At 42.5% G+C, this 14,609-nt stretch overlaps 1 protein-coding gene across 1 annotated transcript in view; it reads right to left on the reverse strand.

Annotated features, from left to right (window-relative positions):
- Positions 1 to 14,609, reverse strand: part of LOC122814459 (zinc finger protein 91-like) — a 586,949-nt gene that overhangs the window by 512,919 nt on the left and 59,421 nt on the right. The window contains exon 4 of the mRNA XM_044087039.1: positions 9,299 to 9,425. Coding sequence (XP_043942974.1) covers positions 9,299 to 9,425 — 127 coding nt within the window. The remainder of the gene's footprint in view (positions 1 to 9,298; positions 9,426 to 14,609) is intronic.

Raw genomic sequence — 14,609 nt, forward strand, 5'->3', positions numbered from 1 at the left:
TAGCCGCAGTGTTCCCAAAGAATAATTCTTCCATAGGGAAATTAAGGAATATAGAATCTTCCTCTTCAGACCCCAGGGCAACGGGAGAATGGATCTGGGAGGAATAAGTCAACAACTCCTCACCAGAAACTAATCCTTAGAAGAACCAGCTTTCCAAGGATGCTCTAAAGGGGGCTCTGCACCCCCTGCTACTTACATATATAAACTCCGAGATTGCACTACAGTGAGGGGAAAGGGTACATTTCCTGATCCCCACTATAGTGCAATCTCCACTCAAAATGCTGACTTCACAACTGTTGTGAATTCACCATTTTTTTTCGCTAAAATGTAACTTTGAGAAGTTTCTTTCGCACATGTGTGCATCGCACAGATAACAGATGACATTTTAAAGGTAAACCATTATTAATACAGTAACACTAAGATTGTTAATTTAGGACGTCCCTCAGTAGAAAAGCCTCGATTATCATGTGCTTTATAAGTTGATTTTTCAGAAAATGCTCTGTAATTCAAGGATGTCTGTAGGCTGTGTTAATGAGTTAAAAGTAAAACACAGAGCATAACAAATAGCTATTATACACGCATATAACAGCTCTTTGCTGACTTCACATGTGCACACACACACACACACACACACACACACACACACACACACACAGAGCCTTATTTATGCATTTAAATGGCTTCAATCATGACTGTTTAAAATGCAGAACATGAATGCTTGCACTTTAAGGCAGGGACTGATCGATGAATCCCTAAATCCACAGATTATGCTCCCTAACTGCTTATACTTGAACTAGCCCCCTTTCATCCTTCCCTTATTATGGTTCTACTCAAGTCTTGGTATGACCTGCTGTTTACATGTTGGAATGTTTCTGGTGGAAAGCTCATACCAAGGATGAGTCTCCTGACTCTGACAAGCTCTTTTAAAGTAGACAAGTTCATACCACATGATTTCTGGCTAGAGTTCAAGTTGATGGCAGCCTAATCTCAAATTCAGGTCACTGAACCACCACTGCCTCACTAAAATCACTGATGACGAGACCTACAATCAAATTCTGATCACCACATGCATCTTTGTCTGCATGGCTTTAATTGCTGACACATTATTAGTATGTATTTTTACTTTTCCAGCCATGTTTGCTTTGGAACTGTATTGATGGGCGGCAGCCATGTTCTACATCCTGTTTCTTTGAACCATTTTCTTTCATGTGTAAAGTGATTTCTGAATTCATTCTTAGGCAGTCTACTTATCTGCCAGCTTTCTTTCCAAATGCAAATCCTCAGACAAGGGAGGAGTTTTTACATACTCAAAGACAGCTAAAGTTTTACTGAGAAAAGACAAAAGACCTGAAAAAAATCTGACCAATTGTTTGTTTCTTTCACTGGAAAGATAACAGACTTACCAGTATCTATTTTCAAATGGATCCACAATGCAATGCTTCCATTATACAAATAATGGCAAACCGCTACCAGAAATAGTTAAAGCTTGCTCTACCAGAGAAGTGGCAACTTCCAGGGGCTTTCATATACAGAATCCTCTAAAAGCATTGTCAAAGTAGACACTCGGTCCACAGTCCACACCTTCACCAAACATTAAAAACTGGACATTCTGTTTAGAGCAGGAGTTGGATATGCTAAGGCTGATGGAGTGTCCCTTCCTCCACCCAATCAGGTTAAGCTCTGGGAGTCATCCTAGATGTTGAGAATATTACAAAAGTGATCTCATGAAGAATACAGTACAATCATGTAAGGTCACTTACTATAATGGTAAAGGTTTGAATAGATCACTGTTACAGTACCCATCCCATCTGGAGGTATACAACTGACGTTTTACCTTGTGGACAGAATAATTCTTTGTTTCCCCCACACTAAAAACTTCATGTGTTCTCAAAATTCATCCTGCTTATAATGTTTTTATCTAAGGGTTCTAACCTTTCTAAGTTATTCTAGTGTCTAAACTTACTTTTTATCAGGGCAAGAAAGCTCTGAAAATGTTATGGAGGTATGTACTTCTTATATGAATATATATTGCCATGTGCCTAGCGTGGACAAGCGCTTTATGGGGGCAGGATCCTGTGCTTTAGGAGGCCAACTGGATGGATGGGAGCTTAGCAGGAAAGTACCACATGTTAAGAGCCATGCAACGATGTTAAGAGCCATTCAAACATTTACAAACATCGTAAGTTACCTACACAGCTGTACTTTACTTTTGGTGGATAAAGTTAAAAGACAAAACAGGCTTCATCACAATTTTAACATCAAACATCTGCTTAAATCTAAATCCTAAAATTTACTGTTTATTTTTATATGACTGGCAACAGAATTGGGGTACTGACACTTTGACAATGACATATAACATATTATATACACGTGAGTTTTAAATGTGAATTGCATTTTTCATTCTGTAAAAGTCTTTGATTAATACATAGCAAACCATTAAATCAGTTTTTTTTCTTTGGACTTAATCGGAGTGTTGATTTTATATTTGAGGTCGACAAGAAACAGATGGCAGGCTACTGAGTTTAAAGATAACTGTGAAAATCTAGAATATCTGAAGGATTTAAAGGTCTTCATTTTCACAATTAAAACTAAGGCCTTTCCAAGAGGGATGTTTGGATTTGTACATACCAAGTTGGAGATGCAAACTAGAAATCTTAGATTAAAGCAGAAAGCACTAAATAAATGGCTCCCTGGATTCTTAAGACGATGGAGTAGGATTATGTTTGTGAACACTCCTAGGTTTGGATAACTGTACAAGTCTCTTGATTAAGTTAAAATACCTGCATTAAGTCAGATTGGTTTAAACATATTCAAATATGTGCGCTACATATTTTTGTTTCAGAAACAGAGTAGAAAAGTATTTCATTTTCATCTACTTAACATGCACAGGAACAAGATGCTACATATTAACTGTTTTACTAACATGTTTATATTAATTTCCCTTTTTCTTTTGTCCTTGTAAACATTGATTCAAGTTAAATAAAAATAAAAACAAACAAAAAAACAGATAAATCTACTACCAGTCAATGAAAAGGAAGTGACAGATCTCAGTATGTACACATCTGGAAACAGTAGGACAGGTGATATTACGTAACTAAAGTGGAGGGGGGAAAGGCTGTACAAGGGGTGCATGCCTCAATATCAAATAAAAATTAATGGTCAAAAGCAGCATGTAAAATGAGTTCAACAAGGTAAAGAATTTACAAGTCTATTTAAAAAGTGGTAAAACCTCTTAGTAACCAGCTAAATGAAATGGGGAAGCAAAATAAAAAAAAAATCTGATTAAACATAGGTGGGAGTAAGCAGGAGTGAGATAGTGCTACTTGAGAACACTTGGCTCCCTAAAGATGGATATGCTCCAAGTTATAGCAAATTGAAAATTAAAAAGTGGACAGACTTCTTATAATTACAAAGTTCCCATTCGTGGAGTATCGTCTACTTTTCAGCCTCATAAAGTACCGTTGTGTACACTTACCATAGATGTAGATGTTCGAGTGTATTCACTGTTGCAGTCATCACACTTGGGTTATCTGCCTGTAGGTAGCCCTCAGTCGGCCCAAATACCAGTGTCTTGGGATTTCTGCGTCAGATGCTGTCGCCTCTTCCATGACGTCAAGTCATCAGGGGGTATAAAACATGCAGCTGATGCCATTACATCAGTTTTTTCTTGCCCCAGATGTCAGGAGCCCCCAAAATGGGGTGCAATTACATGGTGTGGAACACCTCCAGTAAAAAGTAAATACCATTGCCATAAGATATGGCCACAAAGAGGATAGGTAGAAGGAATGGAAAAGTTAGGGGGCTGGAGGGAGGGTAACCAGGACTGCAACAGTGAATACACTCGAACATCTACATTTATGGTAAGTGTACGCAATTGTACTATGTTCGTGTTTCACTGTTGGAGTCATCACACTTGGGTTGATTCCCAATGCTGTGGAAGGGTGGAGGCAGTCAAGAAGTATTGGGGCTGGCAAGCAGGTCTTGTAAGACTGCAGCGGCAAATCCAGCTCTGGATTTAGAAAAGATGGGTAAGTGGTAATGCTTGGCGAAGGTGTGTACAGAAGTCCAGGTTGCAGCTTCCAGGATGTCCCTGGTAGGGACTCCCTGAGGAATGCTGTAGAGGTTGATGTAGCCCTAGTGAAATGAGATCTAATCCCCTATGGGGCAGGTTTTCCATGGTGTTTGTAGCAGAAATGGATGTAGTGTGCTATCCATTTGGAAATGGTTTGCTTTGAAATGGCCTTGCCCTCTGCCCCTGTAGCAAAGCTGACTAGCAGCTGGTCAGATTTTCTGAAAGGTTTAGTTCTGTCAAGGTAGAACCTGAGCTGTCTGTGCACGTCCAAGGAGTGCAGAATCCTTTCCCCTTTATTCTGAGGATGAGGGAAAAAGGTTGGTAAATGGATGGATTGGTTTAAAGCCACACTAGATACCACCTTGGGCATAAATGACGGGTTAGTCCTGAGGGAAACCCTGTCAGCATGGAAAATAATGAAGGGTTCCACAGCCATTAGTGCCTATAACTCAGACACTCTTCTTGCAGAAGTGAAGGCTAGCAGTAAGGCTGTTTTCCAAGAGAGGAATTTTAACTCTGCTGCAGCAGCAAGCTCAAAAGGGGGAAGCGTGAGCTTCTCTAGTACAAAGTTAAAGTCCCAGGCAGGGGCGGGAGCTGTCCTCGGGGGCCTTAAATTGTTAGCTCCTCTCGAACTATTTGATGAAAGGATGAGAAAATAGAGGTGGCTCAGTATTGTAATAAGCTGAGATGGCAGAGGCATGCATTTTAACTGATGAGAAGGACAGGCCTTTGTGGAGTAGCTCTGCTAGGTAATCTAGGATTTGAGATAAGATGGGCACAGCTGTGTCCTTTCCTTGAGACTGGCTCCAAGAACAATATCTTTTCCACTTTTCTGAATATGATTTCCAAGTACTAGGCCTTCTGGCCTCAAGGATGATGTCCAGCACCTGTTTGCTGAGGGTTGCTGGTGGTGTATTCAGGGGATAAGCCAGGCTGCAAAGTTCAAGGTTTGCAGCTGTGAATACAAAATGTGTCCCTCCTGCTGGGACAGCAGCAAGGGGGGCTGCTGTAGGTACTAGGGTGGCACTGCTCTCAGACTGCACAGGAGTGGGTACCAGTGCTGGCATGGCCAATCTGGGGCAATAAGGATTGTCCTTGGCCTGTCCTGTTTGATCTTGAGTAGTACTTTTGATAGGAAGGGCAGAGGGGGAAAGGCATAAATTGAAAGGTTTTCCCATGTAAAGGGTAGAGCATCCACTTTCCACACTTGGCGGTGAGGATTTCTGGTGCAAAATGTCCTCAATTGATGGTTTTGGGGGGAGGCAAAGAGGTCCACCTCTGAAGTTCCCCATCTGTGGAGTAAAAGTTTGAATGAGTTGGGTTCCAGCTTCCACTCGTGTTGGTCCAGTAGATTTTCTTAAGTCATCTGCCAGTGAATTATGTTTGCCTAGCAGGAAATGAGCTTGCCGGAGCACTTGGTTGCTCAAAGCCGTGTTCCACAGGGCCGTGGCTAACCTGCAGAGTGGGTAGGAATGAGTTCCCCGCTGCTTGTTTATGTACCACATAACTGTGGAGTTCTCGGTCTTTATCAGGAGTTGCCCTGGAAGAATAAGGGGAACTTGTCCTGGGCTCCATTTGCCTTGAATGCATTTGTCTGCCCTGTGAGCCCCCCATACATAGTCTGATGCATCTGTTGCCAGGGTTTGGGCGGCGAGAGGTTAAGTGAAAGGAAGTCCCTTGTTGTGGCTGCATGCCTCTGCCCACCAAAGGAACTCTGCCCTTAGACAAGGAATGATAGGAATCAGTGTTTCCAGATCCTGAGACTGTTGACACCAGGGACTTATTGAAGTTTCTTCATATGCAGTCTTGCATATGGAATTAGTAGAATGCATGAGGCCATGAACCCTAGGGCTTGCAGTATTTTCCTTGCAGATAGCTGGGTTTTGGTGGCTATTAGTTTGAAGTAATTTGTCAAATAAACCTGTTTTTATGGAGTGAGAAATACCATTTGGGAAGTTGTGTTCAAGCTTCCTCCCAGGAATACAATCTTTTGGCTGGGCACCAGTTGTGATTTCTTTTCGTTGATGGTGTACCCCATATAAGTTAGAAGTCTCTTTACAAATGCCAGGTGCTGAAATAGCAATTCCTGACTTTCTGCCTGAATCAGGCACTCATCCAAGTATAGGTAAATTTGAATATTTCTCTGCCTGCAGTATGAAATGGCTGGAGCCAGGCACTTTGTGAAAACCCTGGACGCAGTAGATAAGCCAAAGGGAGGTGCAGAAAAATGATAGTGCATAGTGTCTGCCCTGAAATGTAGACATTTCCTGCAAGATTCCCTTATGGGGATGTGTAGATAAGCTTCTTTTTAAGACTAGGGTGACTAGCTAGGCATCCTTGGCTAGCACAGGAAGACACTGTTGCAGAGTTAGCATTTTGAATTTTGGGACCACCAGGAAGGTGTTGAGAATTTACAGATCCAGGATAGGGTGCCAACAGCTCTCTTTTCCGGGCACCAGGAACAGTCTGGAGTAGAAACCCTGTCCCCTTTGCTCTACTGGCACAGGTTGAATAGCCCTGATACTGAGAAGAGAAAAGTACTTGCTTTTGATCTTCTGCCCACTGGTTTGGAGGAAGGTCTGGCAACTCACCTGGGGATGGCAGTGAGTGGAAGTAGAATCTGTATCCCTGAGATACAGTGTTTAGGACCCATCGGTCCTGGGTAATGGACATCCAGATTTTTTTTTTTTTTTTTTTTGTGCATACAGGGTGAGTTTTCCTTCTAGGGGTGCATGTACTTGGGCCTTGCTGGGAAGGAAGACAGACAAGTCATTGTGAACTTTTTCCATAAGGGGGTGGCTTACCACTTTCTGTTTTAGAGGTGGGAGCACTTCATTGTTTAGATCTCTGCCTGAGACTGTAGTCTTGGTGGCCTGTTGCCCCTGGGTTTGGACTGAGAATGTCTGGGAGGGACTGGAAAGGGCCAGTTTTTAGAAGGCCAATGCCTACTGAATCTAGGTGGCTGCACCTGTAAGAAATCTTTAACAGTTTGCATAGATTTAGCTTTTTCCTCCATCTTTTTAAGGATGACTTCTGCTTTTGTGCCAAACAAACATACCTGGTTTAAAGGAGCAGCTAGTAATTTTGCTTTGACATGGTCTGACCAGATTTGATCCTTCAGCCAAGGATGTCTTCTCAGTACAGACCCAGTGACAGCAGCCCTGCAAGATGCTTCTAGGGCATCAAAACCACACTGTAAAGTATGTTTACTAACTTGGTTTGCAGAATGCATTAACTCTTGTAAATCTTTATTTTTCTGTACAATCTGGAGGCAACATTTTTAATTAGTTCCATAATATGCTGCTGGTACTTCAACATGTGAAACTGGCAATTCAAAGCCCTGATGGCAAGAGTTGCAGAGGTATATACCTTCTTACCCCATCTGTCTAAAGCTCTAGAATCCCTGTCTGAAGGGGTAGGGTTTTTGGCTGTAATAGCCTTAATGCCTTTAGGTCCCTTTGAAATAGTCTCTGGATCTGCAGTGGGATTCCTAAAGAGAAATTTGTGAGAGTCAGGTACTCTGTAATACCTGTCAGACTTTCAAGGAGCTGGTGGTAAAGTATCAGGAGTAAGACTGGATTCCATGAAGACATCATCTACAATATCCAGGACAGGGGGTATAGCTAGCTAGAGGCCTGTGCTGAGGCAAGTCTAATAATTTTCTGAGTCTCTTTTTGGACTGTGGGTAGTCCTGGCATTCCCACTGGAAATGCTCTCTTAAGGTATGCAAGGTTTCACCAAAAGAAACGTCCTCTGGAGGGGAGGCAGAGGGTATGGAATCCTCTGCATCTGAATCCTCATAGGTAGATAAGGGTATGTCCTGGTAATCAGAGGGATCACAGTCATCGGACTACATGGTCTGTAGAATCAGAAGGAAAATCAATTCTGTCTCTTTTAGTGGGGGGAAGGCTGTCTTCCCCTAATTAAAGTTATAAGGTCTTCAGCCATTCTAAGCATTTGTTTCTGTGGCAAGGGAGCTTGAGCATGCACTTTGGCAATCAGTTTTCTAGGCGTAGTGCAAACTCTGGGCCTGAGAGACTCTGTAGTTTTAGTAAAAAATGAAGCTGTCGGTTTAATGAGAACATCGGAAGGTCGGAATACACCATCAGAAGCTGGTGCCTGCACTGCGGCTCCGGACCCATCCAAGGTAGAGACATCCACAGGTTCCATAGTCGAAGAAGCATCTTGCGGCATACCGGACTCTGAATGGGTCACAGCAAAGGCCTGTGAATCTGTAGAAGCGGGTATCAGGGGCTGCGAAAGCACCTCACTGAGTACCGGCAGACTGGCGACAAGCTTAATGGAAGCGTCATCTGCAGTTTTGGACCTATACGGTCTGTCTCTGTCTTTATCCTTACATTTTTTCTGAGGATCGGTAGTCGGATGGCTTATCGAAGCCATGTCGGAATACTGAGAACGAGCGTGAAAGAATTTAGCAACAAAGATAGCCCGACGATGAATAATTTGGACGTTAAACAAGGCACAAAACTTACAGCGAGGAACATCGTGGTCTGGACCTAAACAGATGGCGCAGTAAGAGTGAAAATCTTTGTGAGGCATTTGCTTTTCACAGGCAAGACAATTGCTAACTTTTTCTGACACTGGTTAGAGCAAGAAAAAAGGATCCCCAATGAGGTACTTAGCTTTAGGAGACTTCAGGTTTGAAACTCAAAAAACGAAAATTTCAGGTAGCGACCAACTGCACTTGCGGACTGCTTCTGCTTCGGGTTCCCACGAGGCAAGAAAAGCTGATGTAATGGCATCGGCTGCATGTTTTATACCCCTGACGATTTGACGTCATGGAAGAGGCGACAGCATCCGAAGCAAAAATCCCAAGACTCTGGTATTTGGGCTGACTGAGGGCTACCTGCAGGCAGATAACTCAAGTGTGATGACTGCAACAATGAAACACGAAAAACATCTATGGAATCCAGAGGTAATGCAGATTTCTCTTCACCGAGTGGAATATTTTCTCCTTGTGACACTTTCCTATTGCATTTCCTTCTACTTTCTAAAAACACAAATTAGACTGCATACTATAAGTTGCCCACATGTATTTCATTAGCCCTTGCCATTATGGCCTGGATCATAGCTGGAAAGGGTCCACTACCAACAAGCAAAAAAGGAGGAGATAAACAAAATAATTAAAACATCCTTCACACAGCATTTTAACAAGACACTCATAAATCAGAAAGAATTCACTTCTTAAGATCAGACTATACTCACCCATTGAAACTGGGTTTTCATAGTTCTGTACCATCACTTCCCTGTGAAGCTCCTTCTCTTGTTTTCCTAACATCTTCCATTCCTCTTCTGAGAAAGTGACAGTGACATCATCAAATGTTTGTGGTACCTAAAAAGGAAATACATGCATTATCCTTCCTTTTACTGCATGCAGTTTAATCTGTGGATTTTTTTAACAGAAACCATTAGCATTTCTTAGCAACACTGAATAAGTGACCACTGCCCAAAAAGTAAACTCTGGACATCTGATTCTCTAATAGCTGAAAACACTGACAAAAACATTGTCTAAACAGAAGTGAGAAAAATGTCATTTTTTTGTGGCAGTAAAGTCCACACATTCACACAAACTCCAGGGATTAATATAACTAATTCAGAGGTATTTGCACATAGAGGAAAGAAAAATCCCAGCTTCATAAAGTAGCAATGAATCACAAAATGTCATCTCTGGGATGGCAAACAGCTTTCCACAATAATACTCTTTTCACAATAATACTTGTCAGTTTAACCAGATATCAGGGATTCAATCACTGAAAGGTGATTATACTAGCCAACAATATAGTTAAGCACTGCAAGGATAAAAATGATCCCCCCTTTTGAGCTACTCCCTTTTGCCCACTGAGTCTAACATCATTCAATTAACTTTGAAGAGTAATGACTGCAGTGGCATCCCGCCTTTGGAAAAGTAATCAAGGAGCCTGAATCCTCACCACTAATACAAGTGAGGGACATTCACTAGGAACAAGAATGGATACACACAGTATTTTCAGATGCAGCTCTCTGCACCAAGCACAACTTCCCTTAAAAGCACACTGGAAACACACTCACTCTAGGGACTGGATCCCCCCCCCCCTTCTCTCTCCAGACCCTCTATAACAATCGCCACTGGCAGAGCTGTAGAGTTGAGACCTCAGTCAAGTGTCCCAAGCCAAGTCCTCCACCACCATCTCTGTGAAACCAGCTCTGTGTCCCTGCTCCAAGTAGCTAACACACACACACACACACACACACACACACACACACACACACACACACACACACACACACACACACTTGAGATTTGATTTTCACACACACACAGCTGAGAAAAGCTGGCAGAGATTTAGTAGCTATGCCCCTCTGCCCAGACTATAAGACAGATACTGCTACTAGGACACTCCAAAGCCAGATACTATAAGGCTCTTACAAGGGCACCCAATTATACGGAGTAAAATTAATACTAATACAAGTGGTTGTGTTTGACCAATGCAGCAAAGCTCTCAGGAGTGGCCACAGTGTCACCAAATAAATATAAGTATTCTCAAATATTAAAATATTCTCTAAAAGACCAGCTACAATGAAAAGTGTAAATATATTCAATAATAAATAATACAAATAAAATGAACATACTAAATATTTATTTACAATAAACACCAGAGTTTCAATCACATGAAATATTAAAACAACACAGATAAATAGATTCACACAGATAAAGAAAAATAATACTTAACTAATCTCACTATATTTTCCTGACTGATCTAAAGAATTACTATTCCCTGGTTACTTATTAAAGCAAGGCAAGATGAAGTAGGTTAGTGACCCTTCTATGTCAGGTTACAAAAACAGAATGACCTGACACTTCAGTCTCATCTAGTATTAAAACATAATTTTTGTGCTGGATTACAGAATGGTGTCGTATACATCTGGTCATTTGATTTCTGGTTCCCATACTAACCCCCCCCCCCCTTACCAGAGACTGAACCAGCATCTTGCACATATGTGTTATCATAAACACAGACATAGCTTTGCTAAGATGTGTTCTAGCATCTGGAAGCTATAAACTGATTTCAAAGCTTCCACCCTTCCAGGTAGCAATTAGTTCACTGCTGCAGACAATACAACAGGATTGCTAGTCCTTGTTTTTACAGACATTTCATCTCTGGCTGCAAATCAGAACTGTAAGATACAAGTTGTATGGCCTACCACGTAATTTAATTTCAAACTAATTTTTCAAAATTAGCTGGATTGAGATTAACCTCTTCTCCTCCAGTATCTTCTGTTACAGTACAGTCTGACATACAGGTAGATTTATTTTCTGTCCAGCAGGACCCACTGTTGGTACATTTTTTTTAACATAAGCAGCTTTACGAATACATTTTCAAACACAAGCACCTGTGAAAATCAGTTTGATATACAAATGACATACAATTCCTTACAAACTCCAGCTAGCTATGCTGGCATATGTTACACATCCACTGCCCTACTTTTCCTGGCATAGTTGGCAATACCTCACATCATCACAAGCAGATGTTATACATCCACTGCCCTACTTTTCCTGGCAAAGTTGGCAATACCTCACATCATCACAAGCAGGACAAGCAACTATCTCCAATTCCTTGTAAAGGAACCGGAGAGGGAAAAAGCATGGCATTCAGTATTCTGGAGTCAAGCATAATAAATGGCTATAGAAAACAGCAAAATGCCTTTGCTGAAAGTAAGTGGAGGAGAACAGGAACAAAACTGCAGAGTACCTAGGCTAGGATCCTAGTTTTTCTTACTAGCTGGTTGCTCAACACTAAGTAGCTCAAGTAAAGGAAAAACACAAGAATCCAAGCACAGATGACCAAAGTGTAGGCAGATGTGCCAATTTTACGTAACAGCAGTGGGAGGAATGTGAGCGTCATACACTACAGGACAATAGTCTCCTATGCTGCACAGCTAATGGGAAAAAATAACTGGGATGACAACATAGGGCTGAGCTATAAGTCTCAAAGCCAATGGGATGCAACAAGAGTGAGAGAGAGAAGCAAACAAGGTGAGATCAGAGGGCTAAACTACAATTCAATGACCCCATGTGGCACACTGGGGAGTGTTAGACATGAGTACAGTGAGATTAGAGGGCTAAGCTATAAGTCATGGAGGTCATGGGATGCATTTAAGTGGGAGAGGAGTGACTGGAGTCAGATAACAGAAGTACAGCTAGTGGTCACTACACCTATGCAATCCACTAAGTGAAATGTATCTGAATGGGATGAGAGCATTGTGAACAGCTACAGGTCACTGAGCCCAAGTGATGCACTATGGAAATGAATGGGGTGAGGGCATTGTGAACATGTACAAGTCACTGAACTCATGTGATGCACTATGGAAGCAAATGGGATACGGGCAGTGTGAACAGCTACAAGTCACTGAGCCCATGTGATGCACTGTGGAGTCAATTGGGATGAGGGCATTGTGAACACGTACAAGTCACTGAACCCATGTGATGCACTATGGAAGCAAATGGGATAAGGGCAGTGTGAACAGCTACAAGTCACTGAGCCCAGGTGATGCACTGTGGAAGTGAATGGGATGAGGGTAGTGTGAACAGCTACAAGTCACTGAGACCATGTGATGCACTGGAGAGTGGGAGAGAAGAAAAAAGGTTGAAATTAGAGTACTAGGCTAGAGGTCACTGAGCTCATGTAACACACAGGGAAATGAAGAGAAGAGAGTGACCAGATATCAGATGGCCATGGTACAGGTCAAAATAACCCGTGTGATCTGCTCAGAGAGGGAGAGAAGTGACAGAAGGAAGAGAGGAAAGAACAGAGACTTAAGCTATAAGTCACAGAGTATGTGTAATCTGCTAGGAGTGGGAAGGAAAGAACAGTTGTGTAAACTTACCATAAATGTAGATGTTTGAGTGTATTCACTGTTGCAGTCAACACATTTGGCTCATCTGCCTGCAGGTAGCCCTCAGCCGGCCTGAATACCAGAGTCTTCGGATTTCTGCGTCGGATGCTGTCACTTCTTCCTTGATGTCAGGTCATCAGGGGTATAAAACATGCAGCTGACACCATTACATCAGTTTTTCTTGCCCTAGATGTCAGGTGCCCCCACAATAGGAAGCAATTAAATGGTATGGTAAACCCCCATCAAAAAGCAAATGCACAAGAAAAAAATAAATATACCAACAAGAAGGAAAGGTAAAACCAAGAGAAATTAGGGGGCTGGAGGGGGGGGGGGGTAGCCAGGACTGCAACAGTGAATACACTCGAACATCTGCATTTATGCTAAGTGTACACAACTGTACTATGTTCTTCATATTTCACTGCTGCAGTCATCACATTTGGGTTGATTCCCAAAGCTAAGGAAGGGAGGAGGAAGTTAAAGAGCATTAGGGCCAGCTATTAAGCCCTGCAAGACTGCAGCGGCAAATCCAGCTCGGGATTTAGAAAAGATAGGCATGTGGTAATGCTTGGTGAAGGTATGTACAGAGCTCCAGGTAGCAGCTTCTAGGATGTCCCTGGAAGGGACTCCTCTGAGAAATAGCACTGGTAGAATGTGATCTTATCCCCCTGTGGGTAGGTTTTCCATGGTGCTTGTAGCAGAAACTAATGCAATGGGCTATCCATCTGGAAATGGTTTACTTTGAAATAGCCTTCCACTCTGCCCCTGCAGCAAAGCTAACTAGCAGCTGTTCAGATTTTCTGATAGATTCTATTTGGACAGGACTAAGCCTAAGTTGTCTGTGCACATCCAGAGAGTGCAGTATTCGTTCCCCTTTGTTTTGTGGATTAGGACTAAGCCTAAGTTGTCTGTGCACATCCAGAGAGTGCAGTATTCGTTCCCCTTTGTTTTGTGGATTAGGGAAAAAAGTAGGCAAACAAATGGACTGATTTAGGGCCACAGTAGACACCACCTTGGGCATAAAGGAAGGATTAGTCCCGAGGGAAACCCTGTCCGCATGGAAGATAATGAAAGGTTCCACTGCCATGAGGGCCTGTAATACAGACACTCTTCTTGCTGAAGTGATGGCTAGAAGGAAGTCTGTTTTCCAAGAATGGAATTTCAACTCTGCTGTAGCAGCTGGCTCAAGGGGGGGGGGGTGAGCGTTTCCAATACAAAGTTAAGGTCCCAGGCTGGAGCGGGAGCTCTCCTGGGGGGTCTTAAATTTTTGGCCCCTCTAAGGAATTGTTTTAGCAAGGGGTGAGAGAAGAGGGGTGGCTCAGTATTACAATGTCCTGAAATGGCAGAGACATGAATTTTAATTGACGAGAAGGATAGGCCCTTGTGGAGCATTTCTTTTAAGTACTGCAGAATATGAGGTAAGCTGGGCACCGTCGTGCCCATCCCCTGAGCCTGGCTCCAGGAACAGTATCTTTTCCACTTTTCAGCATAGGATTTTCTAGTACTAGGCCTCCTTGTCTCCAGAATGACATCCAGTACCTGCTTACTGATGGATGCTAGAGGAGAGCTCAAGGAATTAGCCAGGCTGCAAGGTTCAGGGTTTGAAGCTGAGGGTGCAGAATCTGGCCCACCTGCTGGGACAGCA

This window comes from Protopterus annectens, chromosome 10.part0 (assembly GCF_019279795.1).
Source record: "Protopterus annectens isolate FY-2018-M chromosome 10.part0, PAN1.0, whole genome shotgun sequence".
NCBI lineage: Eukaryota > Metazoa > Chordata > Ceratodontiformes > Protopteridae > Protopterus > Protopterus annectens.